Source organism: Cricetulus griseus (assembly GCF_003668045.3).
Source record: "Cricetulus griseus strain 17A/GY chromosome 1 unlocalized genomic scaffold, alternate assembly CriGri-PICRH-1.0 chr1_0, whole genome shotgun sequence".
Taxonomy (NCBI): domain Eukaryota; kingdom Metazoa; phylum Chordata; class Mammalia; order Rodentia; family Cricetidae; genus Cricetulus; species Cricetulus griseus.
In genome coordinates, this window is record NW_023276806.1 from 208,467,610 (window position 1) to 208,488,169 (window position 20,560).

The window sequence follows — 20,560 nt, forward strand, 5'->3', positions numbered from 1 at the left end:
CTTGGAGATATTCACCACATCTTCACATTTACCCTGCAACTTCCTCTCATCTTAGCAAATGATACCAGTATTTAATTAGTCAACTGCTCAACAGAAAACCTCTGCAAAAGGGGTTAAGCATTTTTCAACACACACACACACACACACACACACACACACACACACACACACACACACACGTCTTTCAGTAACTTAAAATATTTTAACATTCAATTCATCATGAAGTAAAATTTAGTATCATGGCCCACAAAAGCACACCCATCATATTAAAAAAGACAATTTCAGGAAACTCCAGCTTCAGGCCTCTGTTTCTGTCTGATACAGTCTAGGAGTCTTGATCAGGTTTGTCTTCTCTGCCAGTTAAAAATTAAAAAGCAAGAAAAACCAGAAGCACGACAGATAGCTGCAGGGAAACCTCAAGAACATCAGACAGAATCAGCAGTTGAAAAAAGGCATTTACTGGAGGTGAGAAAACACACTCATGCAGCAGATACACAGGAAAGAAGACCCTCCTCAAAGTGGGGGTGGGATGAAATCCAGTCTTTTCTAGGGGGCTAGCGGCTTTAAAGCCTTTGATAAGTTTTTCTCGCCTAATTTAGTGTTGGTCAGTTTGAAGAAAGCTGGGGTGGTTGATTTGCCCAGAACTGTAATGTTACACATCTTAATCCAGTCTTGAACTCCTCCTTAACTAGCCTGAAAGCAGGGAAATTGCTGGTGGGAGACAAAAACTTTTGTCTCAAGTCAGGAAGGCAAGGAAGAAGCTAGATATTTTGGAAATTGTCACCTTTACTACCTAATCATGTCTACCTACCAGGGAGTCTATCTAACTCCTAATCTCTCACCCATGTTTTTGGTTTTTGGTTGTTTTATTTTATTTTTTGGTTTTTTTGAGACAGGGTTCCTCTGTGTAGCTTTGTAGACCAGGCCAGCCTCAAACTCACAGAGAACCACCTGCCTCTGAGTGCAACACCACTACCCAGCTCACCTGTGTTTTCATGGGTAGCTTATTTTTATCCCTCTGTACAGGTTGAACTTCTATACCTGAAATAATAATTACAGCTAAATTTTACTTTCCTCTTTTATTGCAAAAGGCTCTATGCTGAGCCCATTACTTCATTTAACCCTCATACCAACTCTTTTGGTGGATACTAAGGTATATCCAATTTTCATAAAAGGTTAAGTAGAGCAATGGGAGAAAGAAGGTAAATCAATTGTTCAAGGGCACACAGCTATAGCTAATGATTCTAGTAGTAAAGGATAATTGATTTTGTTCCAGAGAACAAGCACTCTTACTTACTTGCTTTGAGGGCACTTAAAATCTTCAACGGTCTTGTTTAGTTGTATTGTCTCTTTGTCTCTCTGTCTCTCCCCCCCCCCATTAAAATGTGGCCCCATCAGGTACCATGGTTTGTCTAGATTTGGACTGCAGTTGACCATGATGGTATGTGACTTAGGGTGAATATTCTGGAGCGCAAGGTCAGGGAATCCAGATTTTACAGCAAGCCTAGGCTACATGGTGAGACAATCTTCAGAAACACACACGTACTCCAGTTGTGCCCGCCTAAACTCAATGATCCATGATATTTACTGAATTAATACTAAATTTAGATAGAGTTAATGTCCCGTCCACCCCAGCCTACTTAAGAATACCTCTGAAGTGATTCCTTACATTTAAAAACCTTCAAGAAAAAAAAAATACTGAGAAAAAAAATGGTACATGGCTACCTTCCTTTCAAGTTATTAAGATAAATACTCTACTTTTTAACCAATCGTTTTGTTTTGTTTTGTTTTTTCCCCCTGTGGTGGCAAAGATAATAGATGTGTCACCAACATTCTTTCAACGTGATGCAGAAAAAGTGGGTCTGACCTTGGGCTGCTTTCACTTGAAGTCGTTGCTCTCTGGGTATCCCTCACCAGTGCGTTCATCCAAGGCTTTAGATCCACTCTTGCCCCCCACTCTCCTCTCATGGTTGACTTTCTCCTGAGGAAGCATCTGTGAGTCCCAGCACAGGTGAATTTTGAGGGTTGCTGTTCCTAACTCTGGGTGGAGACCTCTGATCACATGCAAGGCAAAGAGAATGGAAGGGGGGGGGTGCCTTCTCACTCATCCCACGGCTTCTGGAAAGTCTGCGGGGCTGGTTCACGACACACTCTAGGTCCCTCTTCACCCGCACTTATGTCTGACGCGAGTCGGCTCGCCGGGCTGGCCGGCACCCTGTTCTGAGCCAGTTTGGCAGGGCCATCAACAGACAGCGTGCCGAGAGGGGCTCAGACGCACATGGCTCCTTCCACAAGGGCGGCATTCTTCGATGCCGTCATCAAACTTCAAAAAGGAAAGAAACAAGGTTCCTTAAAGGGGTCGCGAGTTCGCAGACCTTCGTGAGGCATGAGGCCTCGGCTTCCGGTGGGAAAGGCGCCTGGCGCGCAAAGCACGCGTTTGGTGGGAGGGGGAAGCGGCCTGGGTGCAGCTCTGCGCCTGCGTCCCGGGCCCCCAGCGCATGCGCGCGCGGGGGGGCTCCTTCCTGCTCTGGTGGCGCGCAGACGCAGAAGAGCCGCTTGGGGTCATGGCGGCGGGCACGCTGAGGGGCTTGGCGGTGGCTGGCGGAGGCGAGAGCAGCGACAGTGAGGATGACGGCTGGGATATTGGGTACCTGGACCGGTCATCTCAGGTAGTGGAGAAGGCGACGCCTCCACCGTCGGCACCTGATGTGGGCCTCCCCTGGCTTTTGGAAGAGAGGCCCAGACACACGAACCCCCTTCCTCCCCCTCAAGCCCAGCCCCCTCCCCAACTTTCTCCCGGGCTCTTGTATGTTTCAGGTTGTTAAGCAAACCCGCAGAGTGTCCCCTTGTTCGCCAACTGCTCTTTTCAGCAGTGGCATCCTTTAGGCCTCGGGCGCAGCGCTTGGCTTGGATTCATTGGCTTGCTCGTCGTCGTCGTCGCCCATTCCCTTTAAAGATCATTTTAGACGTGGATTCGCCCCGTCGTTCATGTGCGAAAACAACCCCGTGTGCTGAACCCCCAAACGTTGTGATGTCCTGGTGCCACGGGAGTGGAAAATATACATAATGAGAATTTCGATTTCCTGCCCTTTTAGAAATTAAAGAGGTCGTTACCCGCCGAAGAGAAGAACGAAACATTTAAGAAAGCACTGACCACCGGAGACATTTCCTTAGTAAAGGAACTCCTAGATTCTGGTGAGAGTTAAGGAATACCGCCAAGTGGTCAGAGTTGTTTAAGTTCACTAGAGTGCCTCTTTTTTTTTTTTTTTTAAGTTTGTGGTGTTTTCCTAATGAATGTTAGCAAATCGGTTGTATTATCCGTGTCTTGGTTGGCCTTTGTCTACCTATTTTCTTATTGGGACCCTCTTATTTGGAACGTGTTGCCAATTACCTTCCGTGGTTCTTGCACCTTCTTTAAGAGGCTAGTTCTGACCAATCCTACCCCACCTTGGTCATCCTTTTTAAATATTTACTTGGCTATCATATGCTTCTTAAGAATTCTTTGGTTCTGTTTCCTTCTGTGTTTTACTATGTTTTGGTGGCCTAAGGCCTGAGTTCGATATCAGAATGAACATCTGCCTGTTTCTGGCAGTTTCATGGCCTACTCGGTGTGATTCCTGGGGTTATCACATAAGATTTTAGAGCTTCAGTTTATGTGAAATATAATTTTATCCTGGGTTCCATAATGCCTTCTTACAGAGTAAGCAAATTTTATTTTTTAAATTACCTACACATGTCAATTAAATTGTTGACTCCAAACGGTTGAAATTATCCAAGTACTAACAAGTGTTAAAAAGCTACAAGATACAAAATACTCACAAAACATAAGAGGTCATGAACAGCAAGTGTTTTCTTCCAAGCTAGAGACAATATATCATTTACTGAAAGTACATCATTGGGAAACAAGATGAGGTTTTGATTACATCAACCATGACACTTGACGGCTCTATAATATTAAGCTGTCAAACTTTTAAAAGGATCAAAGGCTGAGCATTGGTGGTGCACATCTTTAATCCCAGCACTCAGGAGGCAGAGGCTAGTGGATCTCTTTGTGAGTGCTAGGCCAGTCTGGTCTACAGAGCGAGTGCCAGGATAGGCTCCAAAGCTACACAGAAAAACCTTGTCTCGAAAATAAATAAATAAATAAATGGATCACAGAAATATACCCAAGGTTATTGGAATCAAAATAAGACAATATGTAAATAATAGGTTAGAATATATAGTTTTATGTCACTATTAGCTTAAGAGACATAAACAATATGTAAATCTTAGCTGCTGTTTTTGTAACCAATGAGGAAGCTCTGTCTCACTTTGTGAACAAACGCTGGACCTTGTGACTCACTTGATGAAGGTCAATACCATTTCAATAAGGAAATAAGAGGACTGTATATATGATATGAATGCGTGTGTAGTGAGCACAGTGATAATGGGGTAGAGTAGGCAGAAGTTTTAGAGAAGAGAATTTAGCCTCAGAATAGTGGGACTAGGAATATTGAAGGGGATGAAGGAACTCGAGGCATTAGGACTTAATATGATTGGTGGCAAATGGGGCTTTTCAGCCTCTTGAAAAGAGCCTGCTGCTATGTACCTGTTTGGTTAGTCATTTGAAAATTTTCTTTAATTACAAAACAATTTAAAACTCGTTTTAAAATCCAGTGATAGATGTATAGGTAAAAGGAGAAAGGTATTTTTACCTTTGCTTCCACAAAATAAGTACTTTTTTGTCATACTTTGTCTTTCTATCTTTGATGCCATGGTTTTAGTAACAACTACCAAGGAAAAGAATAGTAAGAAAAGACTGATTGTTACTCTGGACTTATTTTCTGATTATTGCAGCAGTTTAGAGAGGAAAAAAAATGTTAGCAAGGACAAACTCAAGCCCCCTCCCATATATAGTGCTGCATTTTCCCAGTAATTACCATGAACACCCTCACAATTTAACTAAGACAGTTGAAGATTTTACTTTTATCTTCTTCAGTGACTTACTGTTTCAACATGAAAGAACTGAGCCCCTCAGAGCATTTCCTCAGTGATAGGACTTTTATTTAAGTAGAATGCTGTAGTCAAAGGCCATAAAAATCTGTAAGTTATAAAACATTAAAGCCAGTGCTATTACCATATAATTTTCGTTGAAACAGAAAAAGCATTCTCTTTTCTTTCCTGAAATTGGCAAGTATTTATTATTATTGTTGTTAATTTAAATTTTATGTCTATGAATTTTTGCCTGCATATATGTCTGTGCACCATGTGTGTGCCTGGTGCCAGGAAAGGGTATTAGATCCATTGAAACTGGAGTTATGAGTCACCACTTGGGTACTGAGAATCAAACCCAAGTCTTCTGGAAAAACAGTCAGTGCTCTTAACCTCTGAGCCATTCCTCCAACCTCTCTGCCCTGCAAGTGTCAATGAGAAATTACCACTTTACTCTTAATCTCTTTAAAGGAAGAGGTTTGTATTAATTTAATGGGTTGGGTTCATTGCCATATTGTATCTTTGTCCTTGTTACACAACTTCTATACTCCTTAATCCTAGATTAGCGCAACCTTTTTGTTTGCTTTATATTGCCAAGCCAGTATTATTGAGGAAATTCCTAATAATCAAGGGATTTGCTGCATTAATGGTTTGAAAGGACAAGGTTTCACCATTGTCCTTTCTTGGCAGTTACTACCTGTCTCTGTCACATTTTAAATATTATTTTATGTAAGGCATGTGCATGTTTTGTCTGCATGTCTGAATAGCATGTGGAAGCAATGCTACAGAGGCCAGAAAAGGGCATTAGATACCATGGAACTGGAGTTAAAGATGGTTATGTAAGAGCTTCCATGGGTGTGCTGGGAATTGAACAAGGTCCTCTATTTTACATTCAAGGCCGGCATTTCATACCTCTCCTTATTCTTCTAGCTCACTGCTTATTACTCATTTTTCTAAAGTAAAACTTGATGTTAATTTTCTGCTTGTTCTTTTTATCACACTTCCTCAAAGTAATTTTAAATTATAATGATGCTATCTTTGAATTTCCTTTTCTTTTTCATCCTATTATTCTCTCTTCCCTGTTCTTGTTTTATTTTTGTATTATATACTTTTAGCTTCCTAACAGTCTCCTTGCCTCCTGCCCCATTCTCAACACCAGTATGTTGTGTTTATAAGATAGATACATGATAATATCAATCTTTGGATTACAAATTGAAGCCTGTATTTCTCAACAGAGCTTTAATGGTCCAACCCTAGCTTTCAGTTTTATGCTTTATCAGTTTATCCATGGGTTAAGTTTTGTGTTGGTAAGAAGTTAAAGATATCTTGGGGGCATATGTGGTATTTACAACCATATAGATACATGCTCAAATCTTCAATACCACCACAGAAAAAGCATGGAAATCCCTATCATATTACAGATACTGTATTTATGATGTAGTAAACATTGTTCTTATTGGGTCTCATGGAACATAGTACCACCATGAAGCTGAAGGTAACAAATTTAAGTAATACCAATACAAGAATTTTTAAAGCCTTTCTTAAGAATAAATGTTCTTCCATAATAAACTACATATGTCCATATAATTTTACACATACTGGGGTAACAGTGAGTGTTTTTATTTTTGCTTGTTTTAGTTATGGGCCTTTTAAAATTTGTTTTCTGTGGGTCTGGATGAAAGATGTCTCAGTGATTAAGAGCATTTGCTGCTCTTGAAGAGGACCCAGATTTGGTTCTAGACACCCATAAGATGGTTCACAACCATCTGTAGCTCAATTCCAGTGTCTGGAGTTCTGATGGACCTCTTCTGGCCTCTGTGGACACTGCACACCAGTGGTGCATATAAATTCATGCATGCATGCATATATATAATTAAAAATAAGTGTTAAAAACAATTTGTCAGGCAGAAGAGATGGCTCAGCAGTTACAAGCACTGGCTGCTCTTCTGAAGGATCCAGGTTCAATTCACAGCACCCACATCACAGCTGTCCATTATTCAGCTCAATATGATTTGATACCCTCATACAGACATAAATGCAGACAAAATTATAATTCACATTAAACAAATAAATAAAACAGTTTATCTCTACACCAACAGGAATTAATGTAGACTCCAGCTTTCGGTATGGATGGACCCCTCTTATGTATGCAGCTAGTGTAGCCAATGTAGAGCTGGTTCGCTTTCTTTTGGACAGAGGTGCTAATGCAAGCTTTGATAAAGGTAAGAAGCTTGAGAAAATTGGCACAACTGTGTACTGTTATTCTTTGATTTCCAAGCAACAGTTATACTAAATGAGAAATTAAAGTACTTTAAACAAAAATTTGCTAGTTGTATTATCTAAAAAATATTTAAAAAATCAAATGTAAAATAGACATGTTTTGTAAAGCTGTCTCCAAGAAGGTATATTTACAACCTATTATTTTTTATTATCTTAATAATAGGTTATATTATTATGTACTGTTTAATAATAATATGCTAAATTATTTTGGTTGTTTTTAAAGGAAAAGTGCACTAAAAGGAATATTAAAAAGCCAGTAATTTTGTGAAAAGTTAAATCACTTTGTATACTTGAAAACTGAATTACATTAAAGTTGTTTCATAGATAGTTCATTAAAGCTCTGTTTTCTTGTTATTCAACAACTTACACTTAGTGAGTCCATAACACTAAATCCAGTTTGCAACATTGAAGCATTAATTATAATTTATTAAGATGTTTCCAATAAGCATTTGAACTCATTTCATGTTTCAGGTATAAGTTATGTTTCAGAATTAATATTCACATTTTTAATCTACATGAGATACTTACAAAACTTTCTACAATGTTCTGTATATTTTACAGAAATTCCTCACTTGGTTGCATTTTTACTTAGATTTTGTTTTTCATTATGTCAGTTGAAAACCACATTCAATGAAAGCCATATTTAAAAAGGAGAGTTTCAAAAATATATAGAATACTCTATTCCAAAACCATGGTTTTCCTTTTCTGTTTAAAATCAGGGAAGTAATTATGGTTATGAGGCAATTTGTAGTTTCACAGAATATATACATAAATTCCTGTGTCTATAATAGCCCCATGTGGTAGTGGGGCCAGTTCATTAATTTCATGTCTATAAATTGGTTCTCACCAAATATAAGACATCCTGGTAGTAACACTGAAAAGGATAAAACTGGGTCTAGTACAATTATTGCTTATCTCTATTGAGTCATTAATGTAAAACAAGGCTGTGATAACCTATTTTATGTTTCTAGTACTTTAGAAAGGTTTCTGTTGTGGTGGTATTTGTCTTTCATCATCCCTGATTTCCACCACTTTTAGAAAACAGGGTGATTTCACAGCAGAACTGACTTATAGCAATGAATTTGGGGAGACCAGCAGGATAACTCAGCAGGCAAAGGCACTTGCTGCCAAACCACACTTGATTATATGAGTTTAATCTCCAGGACCCCCATGATGGGAGGAGAGAACTAATTTCCAGAGGTTGTCTTCTGACCTCTTCATCGGTACAATTTACAAACAATCCTCAAGGATTGTCAGAAGTAAAGTAAAACCAGAGACAATATTGTTATTTGCCTATCATAAATTCAGCCAGGCAATTTTTTAAACATTTTTTTAAAATTAAAACTTCCACGCAGGCTATGGGAAATTCATTATGCCTAACCACTTTTTATTCTCTTGAAGAAATGACAATAGTGAAAGAAAGATGAATTGAACTTACACTTTAGAGATGCAGAAGGCCTATTGCTGAGATGGTGAGATCTACTTGGAGTGACAGAGATGGGAAGAAGTTGGGGATTTTAGAGTACAGTAACACTTAGCATGGTAAAGAAGTCATTTAGAGGCACTTCTTAATGTTTGGGGATTTCTTTGCTTTTCTACTCATATAGACAAGTTAACCATCTTGATAACTGCATGTTCTGCTCGTGGCTCAGAGGAGCATGTCTTGAAGTGTGTGGAGTTACTACTTTCACGAAACGCTGATCCAAATGTTGCTTGTAGGTAAGAGCCTAATTCTCTGGTGAAAATATTATACTTTAATAACTTATTATACTTGATAAAATAAAATGTTTAAAAATCAATAGCGTTGTTTACTTAGCCAAATAGTGAATGAAAATGTGTCATAAAGTCACAGTTTCATTGTATAAGATTATCAAAAGGATATAACATGAAGGTAAACTTCTGGCTTTTAAATTTTAGAGGACTAAAAATTTGTAATTACAAGGAAAGAGAACTGTAAACCTATTTCCTGTGGATCATAGCCTCAGAAGAATGTGGTGGTTGAACTATAGCATAGTAATAAGGTTTCTCAGGGTTTTTTTCTCTATGTAAGAATTAAGAATGGCCAGATGGCTTAGCATTAAGAGATTCTTGTAGGGGACTCAAGGTCAGTTCCCAGAACCCACACTGGTTGGCTAACAACAACCTGAATCTCTAGCTCCAGGGAATCCAACACCCTCTTCTGGACTTTTTAGGCATTTACACTCACATGTACAAACCCACCCAAAATGTATGTACATATTTAAAAAGAATAATAAAATAAGTATTTTTTAAAGAAATAACAGTTTTATTCATACAAATACAAAGAAAATACATTGTAAGCATTTTTCTCTGGCCCACCTGCCAACTTCAAGATAACTATATGAAGACTTCTTATTAATTATAAAAGCTCAGCCAGTTATAGCTTAGGCTTGTTACTAGCTAGCTCTTATAACTTAAAATAACTTGTTTCTATTAATTTATGTAGTGCCACATGACTCATGGCTTTACCTGTCCTCCCTCTACATCTCCTGGCAACCCCACCTTTCTTCTTCCCAGTGTCCTCTGTGCCCCCCAAACCCTGCCTAGCTATTGGCCACTCAGCTTTTTATTTAACCAATATAAATGACAAATCTTCACATGTATAAAAAGATTATTCCACATTTTCCCCCTTTTGTATAAATAAAAAGGAAAGGTTTTAACTCTAACATAATAAAACTGTAAACAATGCGAACAATTATCAGGTAAGAACTATATTTACAATGCCCAGTCTATTTGTATTTGGCATATTTGGAGAAAATATTTCACTATTTGTCCTTTCTTCATGAGTCCAAACCTCTGTACCTAATTAACTTTTATCACAACTAAGGAAAACTATAACTATAACTACCTAGTCTTCATCTCCATCAAATACCCAAGAAGGATATAGTATCACCTAAGTAAACATTGCAAGCCACTTCCAAACCTAAAAGAAATGACACAAAGAACTGGCTGCCTGAACAGTCACTCAGGATTTCTTTGCAATATTCGGGCATCCATATTTGGCATACAGGCCCAGAATATCTGACAGACATTTCTGTAAAACAGGAATTTTTGAAGGACTGTCTTACCCTGTCTTGGCATAGTTGAGCAATCACTTTTCTTTGTGTCCTGCTGGTCCAGTTGGGAGCGCATACTGTCAGCAGTCAAGACAAGGGCAGTTTCTTGCCCAAATGGCTAGCTTTTGCCACAGAGAAAGCAAACTCCATATGGTAGGTTCTTCAATGCCCATAATCCTTTTTTGAAGCAGATTAGTGCCACCAGGGGCTGACATGTCTCACTGTCATGAAAAACATTATGTTATTAAAACATTTTAAATGCCATATTCTGTAGGTCTTTGGAGTGTTTGAAATGGAAACAAATGATTAGGACACATAGTTGAATTAAATCCAAGTGTGCTGTCATTTAGATTGTACCTTTGGAAATGCCTTAAAGAAGACTTGCCCCTCTGGACTCAGTAAAGTTATTGATTGTGTGATGTGTTTTCTTCAGCTTTTGTTTTTGCTTTTGTTTCCTTTCATTACTTTCACAAGATATTATAGGTAGTACAGGCATGACAGTACATGTCTGTTTGTGTTAGCATGCTGGAGTCTGAAGCAGGGGGATTTTGAGTTCAAGGTCAAGCCTGTACCACTTACAGAAAGACTACCAATAGCAAGTGGTGAATGCTTTGTCATCTTACTACCTGACTTGTAAGCATACTAAAGGAGACATCAAGGCAACCAGTGTCATGTGTTCTATTCTGCATCCTTAAGAACAAGATACATAGCATAGACCTTAAATGATGTGTCATGTGAAAGGAAAACAGTCTCAGGACACAGGAGAATACAGTGAGATTTGGAGAGAACTGGATATGTAAATCATTAGCAACAGGAAAAAAATGAAACCTATTTGAATATTAGAAGTTTTAGTTTCTTGTACATATAAAATATACCAGAAATAAATGTAACAGGGCTTATTATTCAGATGTTAGGGGAAAAAAGACATTTAGATGAATTTACTTTCAGTCTGTTGACTTAAGAAATTCTTTTGCTCATAAAAAGTAGAGAGTGATAGAAGAGATACACAAAGTTATAAATGACTAATTTGTAACAGCTAGATAATCACCTAGTTGATAGTTGTCTAGGAATATTTTTCTTATAGCTAAAATGAGACCTGTAGTCTTCTTTTTGAATAAAAGTAACAGAAAGCATTATAGGTCAAGCTAAAAACTGAACTTTTTATTTTGATGTCTGATGTGGCTTGGGCACATCTACAACCTATGGAAACAGCTCCAAATACAGAGTCTTTGTAAATAAAATAGGGTGAAGAAAATGAAGAATTCACTTTTTTGTTAGAAAGACAGTTGAGGAGTTTGTAGACTTTTACAATGAAAATGAGTTATTTGAATCAAACTACTTTATCAGTTTTGCATAAAATGAATAGAAAGAATAAAAGAAGAGTAAATACTGACTTTTCTATTACTTCATTTGCTAGAAGTCTTTCACAGTGATACTAAGGAATTTCTGTAATAATTTTTTAAGATTACGTAAAATTTATATCCAGTAAAGCATTTACATTTTTGTATATAATTGACTGAAACAGTCCACATTTGTGTTATCCACACTCTACGTTAGAATATTTCTATCCTTCCATGAAGTTTGCTGGTATCCTTTCTTGTTAAATTCCTTTTTTTAGTGGCTACCATGTCATCTGCAACTGATTACTATAATTATAATCACTTTATCATATGATGTTATATAAATAGAATTGTATGATATTTTTGTGTGCCTAATTTCTTTCACCAAAGATAATGAATATCACACTTTTCCATATTGTATATGTCAGTGATTTAGTACTTAGCATTCCATCCTAGTGACCTGAGTTCTAAGAATCCACATAATGGTGGAAAGAGGGAATGTGTGATTGCCACATGATGGTGTTGGAACAGGTTAATCCACACTCACATTTACCAGACACATTCCTTTAGTTGGCCAAATCTCACTTAACCTTCAATCTATTACTAAAATGTTGAGTTAATTTCGTTTACTTTCTGGCATCTTCTAATTATAATTTCTTTTTATAATTGTGACTATCTTAGTGTCTACTCCTGTGTTTATTTTCTGTGTGGATTTCTTTTGTAGTTTTTTTCAAAATAACATTAACATTTCATAAGTTTTCCATATTGGTACAATGAAAACTATGCCATCCTTGTATCACTTTCTCTATTTTTTCCCTTTCTTTTCTTTGGAATTAATGACAAAGAACTAATAACTTGAAAGCAGTTTTTAAAGTTAATGCTCTAGAAGAGAAATCACAATTATGTTTTCCTTAAATATTGCTGATTAAATGCTAGCAGGCAAAGGTCTTCTCCCCCTCTGTAGGTTCCTTTCACTCTGCTGATCGTCCCCTTTGATGTGCAGACAGTTTCTTCATTTCCTATGTCCCACTAGTTAATTCTCCATGTAATTTCCTGTGCTGTGGGAGTTTTATACAGAAAGCCCTTGCCTCTTCTTCTACCTTTGAGTACATTTCCTATGCTTTGCTCTGAAAGTTTCAGTGTTTGAGTTTTGTGGAGGGTGTTGTCTTCTTGTTCCTTTCTATGGGTTCTGTGATATAACCTCTGTGGCAGGTCTGTACAGCCAGGACTGTCACCTGTCACCCACAGAGTCATCTTATCAGGCATGCTGTTCTTAAAAGAAACATTTGTCTTAACATTTGCTGCCTCCCAAGCCCTGTGTTAATTGCTTTTAAATATGTTATCTAAATGATGCTTACAAATCAGTGGTAAGTGGATCTGACATTTTTATTGTTAAAGTAGTAATAAGCCTTGTAAAATCATGTGTAACTTAGTAAGTTTTTTGTTTTGTTTTGTTTTTAGAATTTGTTAGAAATCCCCCTAGTTTGCTGAAATATTTTCTTTAAGAAAAAGGTATACTTATATGTGGAAGGTACTTTTTCTGGCAATGAATTTTGTTAAATTCACATTTCTCAGCCATGAGATAAGAGTTGTACAAACTTCTGTGACATTTTAACTTCAGTAGATGTTTTATTACCATTGATAAATAAGGACACATTAACTAATGCTCAAGGTTTTGACGTGATCATTGCGTGGTTGTTAATGTGTTGAATATTATTGCCTACTTTTAAAAAAGAAAGGAAGAAAGAATGAAACCCTGGGGAAAACTTCACCTATCTCAGAGTGTAAGTTTAGTTATAAATGTCACTAGCGCAGCTTGGTAGAGTGAGTATAATAGTGGCTTGCAATGAGACCATGCTTCTAGTTTAAATAAATGTGTGGCATAGCTTGCTTCTGACAGCACAGAAAGACGTCATAACAGTATTCTTCCAGAAGCTGTTCTTAAGTTGCTAACTTAGAAAACATTACTAGAAATGATCATTGACTTCCTGGTGTTTTTCATCTTCTTTTTAAATCTTCACATAAATAGTTGACATGTTTTTGTGTGAATATTCAAATAACAAAGAGGTCCATGGAGTAAGCACAAGTGCTCCACTAAAGAAATTCATTCTGTCTTCTCAGAGATAGTAACTAAATAGTTTCATGAAGATCCCAAATCTTTGAAAAACACAGCTGTATTTATATACACATGTATACATGCACAACGTAGTTTTTCTTTCAGAAACATGTGTGGGATCTTTCTGTCAATACTTAATAACTATCTTGTTTTAGAACTCTACTGTATTCATATTGTTAGTACTCTGTCCTTATTAAACATATCATACTGATAGCATTAAATTGTGTACAGTTTGACACTCTTGTTTTGTATGGTTAGGAGTAATGCCTCATGAGCTGCATTTCTTTCTTTTTTTCTAGAAACTATCTTATTTTACATATCAATCCCCCATTCCCTCGTCCTCCCATGCCCCCCTTCCCAAACAGTTCCACCAGCAGGGGACCAAACATTCAGCTACATGAGCCTGTGGGGAACATTCTCATTGAAACCACCACATTGGCTTAATGAGCTTTGCATTTCTAAAATTTCAGTTTTATTTTTTCCATCATTTCATCTTCTCTTTGTTCCTCTTTCATATACTATATTGGCTTCCTTATTTCACCCAACTCTTTATTTGTATTCTCTTTGAATTCATTTCAGAGATAATTTGTATCCTCTTTGCTTTTGTTGAACATTCTTATTATTATTCTTTTGACCTCTTTGTCTGGGATTTCATCTGATTTGCTCTCATTGGAATTCACTACTGTGGAATTAGTATTTTTAGAGGTATCATACTTCCTTGACTTTTCATGTTTGTTTGTTATGCATCTGGGGTTTTCTAATTGATGGGATGTTTATATCAGTTTTATTCTTTCAGCTGAAGTATCTAATGTTCTGGTGAGAATAGGTATAACCCACTTAAGGAGCATGGTACAGAAGCTAAGCCTTCAGCCATGTGTTCAGGTGTGATCACTGCTCTGCTCTTAAACTAATGTAGTGACTGCAGAGACAACCACAATTCTAGACGGGCAACCTGTGTGAGTATTGGAACAGTCAGTTAAACACAGGGTTTCATTTCAGTGACTATTAGAGGGATAAAGGAACAGGATAGTACTGTGTACTGGAATATTATTTACTAAGGGTAGGTGTAAAAGAAAGCAGGTTAAGTGAGCATAGGATTAGTGTTGCAGCAATGAGGAAAAAGGAGCTAAAAAGTAGATGGAAAGGGAAAGTTGGTGTCAACAGAACTTAAAGTGTCTGATAGTGTGCACAGAGTTTAAGGATTATTAAACCTTTAAAGATTATTAATACTTTGGACAATTACAATTTAGAAGAAAAAAAGAAGGAATCTAAGTTGAAATGAGAATGAAATGGTATGGGTTGTGCATAGGGAGAATAGCAGAGAGTAAACAATGGAATGGGTGAATAAACCTCCAGAGTGACCACAAAATCTTACCAAGTAATACAAAAACTAGAACAAAACCATTAAGCAAATGTATGCACAGGTGAAGATAAAAAAATGAAAAGCTAATATAAAGACAAAATAGATTTTAAAATGTGATCACACTAGTGTTTCTTCCCCTAAGATGGGGTTTGAATTCCTTCCCTGTGATGGTTCATGTAATAAACGTTACTGAGGAGGGGGAGGTACAGCTTGCAATTCTTGTTCAAAATTATAAAAGCAGACTTGTGAGTATACAATGCCCAGGAGAATTTAAGCAGATTATGTTTGGGTTTCTGGCACAACTGAGTTCAGCAGTGCAGTTCTTAGTGCCTTTGCTGCCCCTTGTGGAAGCAATAAAGAACCTTTCCAGGGTGCCCTGCAGGCCACACTTGAGTTGCCACAGCCAAGCCCACAATGTATAGTCCATGCCCTCATAGCTCCTGGTTCCAATTATGTAGCCCCAGGTGTGTAGGAGAGGGGAGTGTGGAAGTCCTTGGTGATGCTTCCTGCTGACTTCAACAGAGTGATACATTTGAGCAACACTTTTCAAATCCAGGATCCATAGTCGGCACTGATCACCTGCCTTGCTGCCCATGGTGTGTCCACAGCACCTCTGCAACTTTCCTTTCTCTGGCTGTTCATGTGAAGGGAGGGAGCAGGTAAACCCCTTGTCTGGCAGTTCCCAGTAACTCAAGCTGGAGTATCTGCTTTCAGGTTCCTCAGCCTTGAGCCACACAGATTGCATTGGCCTTTCATCTCATAGCCAGTGGTGAAGGTCAGGTCCAACCCTTGGTCTGTCCAGCTAACTGTTCCTGCAGTGGGGACATGGTTTGAGGAGAATGGACAGACTTGCCTGGTAGTTCCTACTGACCTCATAAAGCCTCATCAGAGCTGAGTGCAGTTTCATGACTCTTCCTTCCTGCTTCCTGAGGAGCTATCACCTACCACAAGAAATGTGTTTCCAACTGTTGTCTCAGGCAGAAATCGAAACTATTGTTTATTGTCTTGTTTTTCACTATGTCTCACTGATGGGGCTTCTAATCCACCATCTTACTAGGGAAGCCCTCAAGCTCAGATTCTCCTTGAAAGTCTCAGTGCTTTAGCAACACTGAACTCCAAATTTTGTGAGTTGTATTGTGAGAAGACCACTGGTACTACTATCTATCAATGCTATCCAGGAATTAGGAGCTGCCTCACAGCCCTTGGAGAGAGAATGTAGGACTCAATTCAACATCAGGGACTTTGCTTTCATGCTCTGGAAGCCTTTATTTTTCTTCTCTACATCCACATGGATTGGATCAGCTTTTTTACCATACAATTCATACATACAAGGTAGATTACATATAAAGATGAGAGGGAAATGTGAATGTAAGCATGCGTGTGTATGTGTGTTTCCGAAATCTTGGTTTCTAATAGCTCCCCACCTCCATGAAGTTCAGGTCTTTAAGGTAACATTTTCTTTTCACTCTGTTTCATAGCACACTAATCACATCTGTATGAAATTTAGTTCTGAATCTCACATACATGGAGCTTTGAAGCCGCAAAGATGTGGCAAGTCTATAACAGCTCAGTTCTGTAAGGGTGAATGACAGTGAATGACAAACAGATGGAGGGATCTCCTCCTGAACTAGAAGCCAGTATCTGCATAGGGCCCACCCAGCTCAAGGTTTGCCACAGTTTCTATGAAACTTAACGAGATTCCCACAAGAGAGCCTGGTCATCTCCAGGTACTTTCCCTGGTTAACCCGAGGACATCTCACTGTGCTGTACTTCTTAAAGGTTCCATACCATCTGCCTGGAGGGGGAGACCAGCTTGCAACACTTGAACATTTAGTGAACACCCAACTATATCCAAACTAGAGCAGCCTTCCAACATATTGTAGGCCTGCTCAGTGTTGATCTAAAACTACTCTACTCCTAGAAGTAGATGCCCAAGACGCACAAGACTTTAATCCCAGCCCTCGGGAGGCAGAGGCAGGCGAATCTCTGTGAGTTCGAGGCCAGCCTGGTCTCCAGAGCAAGTGCCAGGATAGGCGCCAAAGCTACACAGAGAAACCCTGTCTCGAAAAACCAAAAAGAAAGAAGAAGAAGAAGTAGTAGTAGATGCCCAGTTCCTAGTACTTTATCATTGCCCAGACCATGTTTGTTCCACTATTCTTCCAGCTACCCTTGTGAGCAGATTTAAATAACACTTAGATGTATATCAAATATATGTATGTGAAGATGTAGGCAGATTCACAGAGTCCTCAACACAGAGAGGACTTATTAATTATGAAAGCTCAGCCTATAGCTTAGGCTTGTCCCATTAGCTCTTATTATTAAATTAACCTATTTCTATTCGTCTGTGTGCTGCCATGTGACTTATGGCTTTTACCTTTCCTTTTGCATGTCTTTCTCCTTTGTGTCTGGCCGGCGACTCCGTTTTTCTTCTTCTCAGAGCTCTCTCTGTTCAGAAGTCCTACCTATACTTCCTGCTTAGCTATTAGCCATTTGACTTTTTATTAAACCAGTCACAGTGACACATCTTCACACAGTGTAAAGGAATATTCTACAACATGAAAGTAAACCAGTCATTTAATTTGTGGTACAAAGAAGTGGTTAAGTACATCATTGTGAGTGAAAATTCCTATGAAGTTGAGTTTTGTTGCCCTCTAGTGGAAGTTTTGCTGAAATGAAATACCCGTAAAGTCAAACTTGATTTAAAGAAAAAAAAAAGTTCACAAAAATGCTTTATGTTAAGAGCCCATTCCACATAGAGGGATACTCCCTGAGCCTAGACACAAGGGGGTGGGCCTAGGCACTATCCCAAAGGATATGACAGATTCTGAAGACCCCCTATGGAAGGCCTTACCCTCCCTGGGGAGCAGAAAGGGTATGGGATAGGTAGGGTGTTAGTTTTGGGGAGGGGGCCAGGGGAGGTGGGAAGGCAGAGGGAACTGGGATTGACATGTAAAACAATCTTGTTTCTAATTCAAATAAAAAAATGGAGGGAAAAATGCTTTATGTTACAAATGCACATAGGCTAACTGCATTTAAGTTAGCTGACCTTATACTCTAAACCAGAAGTTGGTGCACCACAACTATATTAGAACACAAACATGATTTTATATATATATATATATATATATATATATATATATATGTATAATCTGTGGCAGTTTTCATACTGTAATAACAGAGTTGAATACCACAACTGTGGCACATCCATGTGTGCTCACAAAGAGTAAGGAATTATTTACTCTATTGTCTTCTACAGGAAAATCTTGAACTCTGACCTAAGCAATTGAACTTTTGCTTCTGGTAAAGCTATATTACCTATTTGTTTTCAGTTATGACAGGAATAACAAAAACATAGTGCTAAGATTATATTAGGTTTACACTTGGTAAGTCCAAAGCAATCAGTTGAGAAACTGTTAGACATAATAGAAATAAAAGGATATCATTTTCTAATGCTAATGTGCAAATCTCGGGTGATTTCCAGTCTACAAATTGTCATAGATCCCATTCTTGAGAGCAAACATAAATGTCTAAGATAAGTGTAAAAGAAAAATGAAGGATTTAAATGAAGACAATTTTTAATTATATTCCATGAAATTTTAGAAGACTGAATAAATTTATCATTCCTTTGCTGAGGTGAGAGCATTTAAAATATATTTTATATAATTTATAAAATTAAATAGCCTATTTGAAGGACCAAAGGGATTGTGTCAAACTTGTGAATAATGAAATCTCTAGAAGAAAATCTGACTAAAATATCAAAAATTTGGATGAAAATACCTTTATGACTTCAACATATAGGCTGAGGTTATGTCTTGACTTTCTACCACAAAATTAGTTGTCAAACTAAAAATCTTTAATAATGTTCTATTTAAAGCAAAGAGGAGTACTTCTGGGCTGGAAAAGGCATAATTCTGGTGAAAGAGATGGGACACACAGCAATACCTAAAATCTCATTACTCTCAAGACAAGGTCAGGACAGCTGACTTGAGTCTTCTGTGTTTGAGTGGATCATATTGGAAGGCCAGTAAATAGGGTATATAGCCACTAGTTATTAAAATCCAGAGAATACCAGCATCATAAGATTAAACATGCACAGCAAAAGCAAAGAAAAGTAACTTAGACTGCAGAAAGGAAAACTAGAAGAACCTGAAAGGGGCCTTATCACTCTGTGCTGCCACAGAATAACAAACAGGCTTTATGAAACAAGTGCAGCCAGGGGTTACACTGGTTGTATATTAAAGCTAAGTGTATCTACATAATATTAAGTGTGTCATTGCTGAGAGTGGATAAGTGGGATAGAAATTGTCTAGGATACAGCACAACCGGTCATAGAAAAGGAATCTATAAGGAAAAGAGAAGAAACATGAAGAACATTGTCAGCACTTTTATTGTCTGCCTAATAGTTTCCAGAAAGCTAAGGTATGAACTCAGGAAAGACCTGGGTTGTATCTAAACAGAAGGTTCCAGGCGAAGATAGAAGATAGACTTGCTACATTTGAAGCACTAATGGCCAGGAATTATCCCATACTGAAGACCTTATTATATCACTCCTTATTATGAAAAGATTCTTATTTCCATGACAAAATGCTTATACAATAAGTAAATATGTGTAAGTGTGCTTAATATTAATTGTCAACCTGATGGGATCTAGAACTGCCCAAGAGACAAGTATCTTGGCCTGTCTGTGAGGGAGTTTCTACATCAGGTAGCTGAGATGGGAAGACACCCACCCCCGCCCCCCTCAACTAGGTGACACAGTTCCATGGGCAGGAGTCTTGGACTGAGTGAAAAGAAAAAGTGAACTGAGCTTTAAAATTCTTCTTTTGTGATATGGATGTGACCAGATGCCTCAAGTGCCTGTCACCATGACTCCCCCAGTGAGAGCCAGAATAAATGCTTCCCTAAACTGCTCTCATCAGGTGTCTGCCTCAGTGGTAAGAAGAGTACACTCACTAAATGGCATGTGCATTGTAATTATTTAAAATACATAGGTATATCACAGTAAACTTCAAAATACCTTAAACTAAAAACTTAACTATGGAAATAAGTTTCATATCAAAATACTTCCTATGCAGAAATGACCATCTGTTGTTACTTGACAATTTAACAACTATATACGGAAGAAGACAAATGGTCTGAGAAATCAGTTTGAATCTGAATTATGTATCTAGTCTTTTCATCATCTTAAGAATGAAGGTAAAATACTTTGTCATCTATATAGGAATTCCAAGTGATTTTCCTCAGCAGAGACACTATTGACATTTTAAGTGTCATAATCCCATGTTGCAGGACACATTGTCTGGTCCAGGTCTTCGTGTAATTCAAATTCCCACTGGTGAGTGTTCTGGCCACTAGAGGGAACCAGTAGACCTACTGCAAAAGAAACTTGATTTTCAGAATCTATGTATTTTTTACA

At 38.0% G+C, this 20,560-nt stretch overlaps 1 protein-coding gene across 2 annotated transcripts in view; it reads left to right on the forward strand.

Moving 5' to 3' along the window:
* The first annotated feature begins 2,564 nt into the window (after window positions 1-2,564).
* The window catches only part of Asz1 (ankyrin repeat, SAM and basic leucine zipper domain containing 1), a 33,134-nt gene continuing 15,138 nt past the window's right edge, over window positions 2,565-20,560 (forward strand). For both annotated transcript variants that reach the window (XM_035451994.1, XM_027389952.2), the window contains exons 1-4: window positions 2,565-2,669; window positions 3,096-3,195; window positions 7,071-7,193; window positions 8,859-8,970. In XM_035451994.1, the coding sequence (XP_035307885.1) occupies window positions 2,565-2,669; window positions 3,096-3,195; window positions 7,071-7,193; window positions 8,859-8,970 (440 nt within the window). The remainder of the gene's footprint in view (window positions 2,670-3,095; window positions 3,196-7,070; window positions 7,194-8,858; window positions 8,971-20,560) is intronic.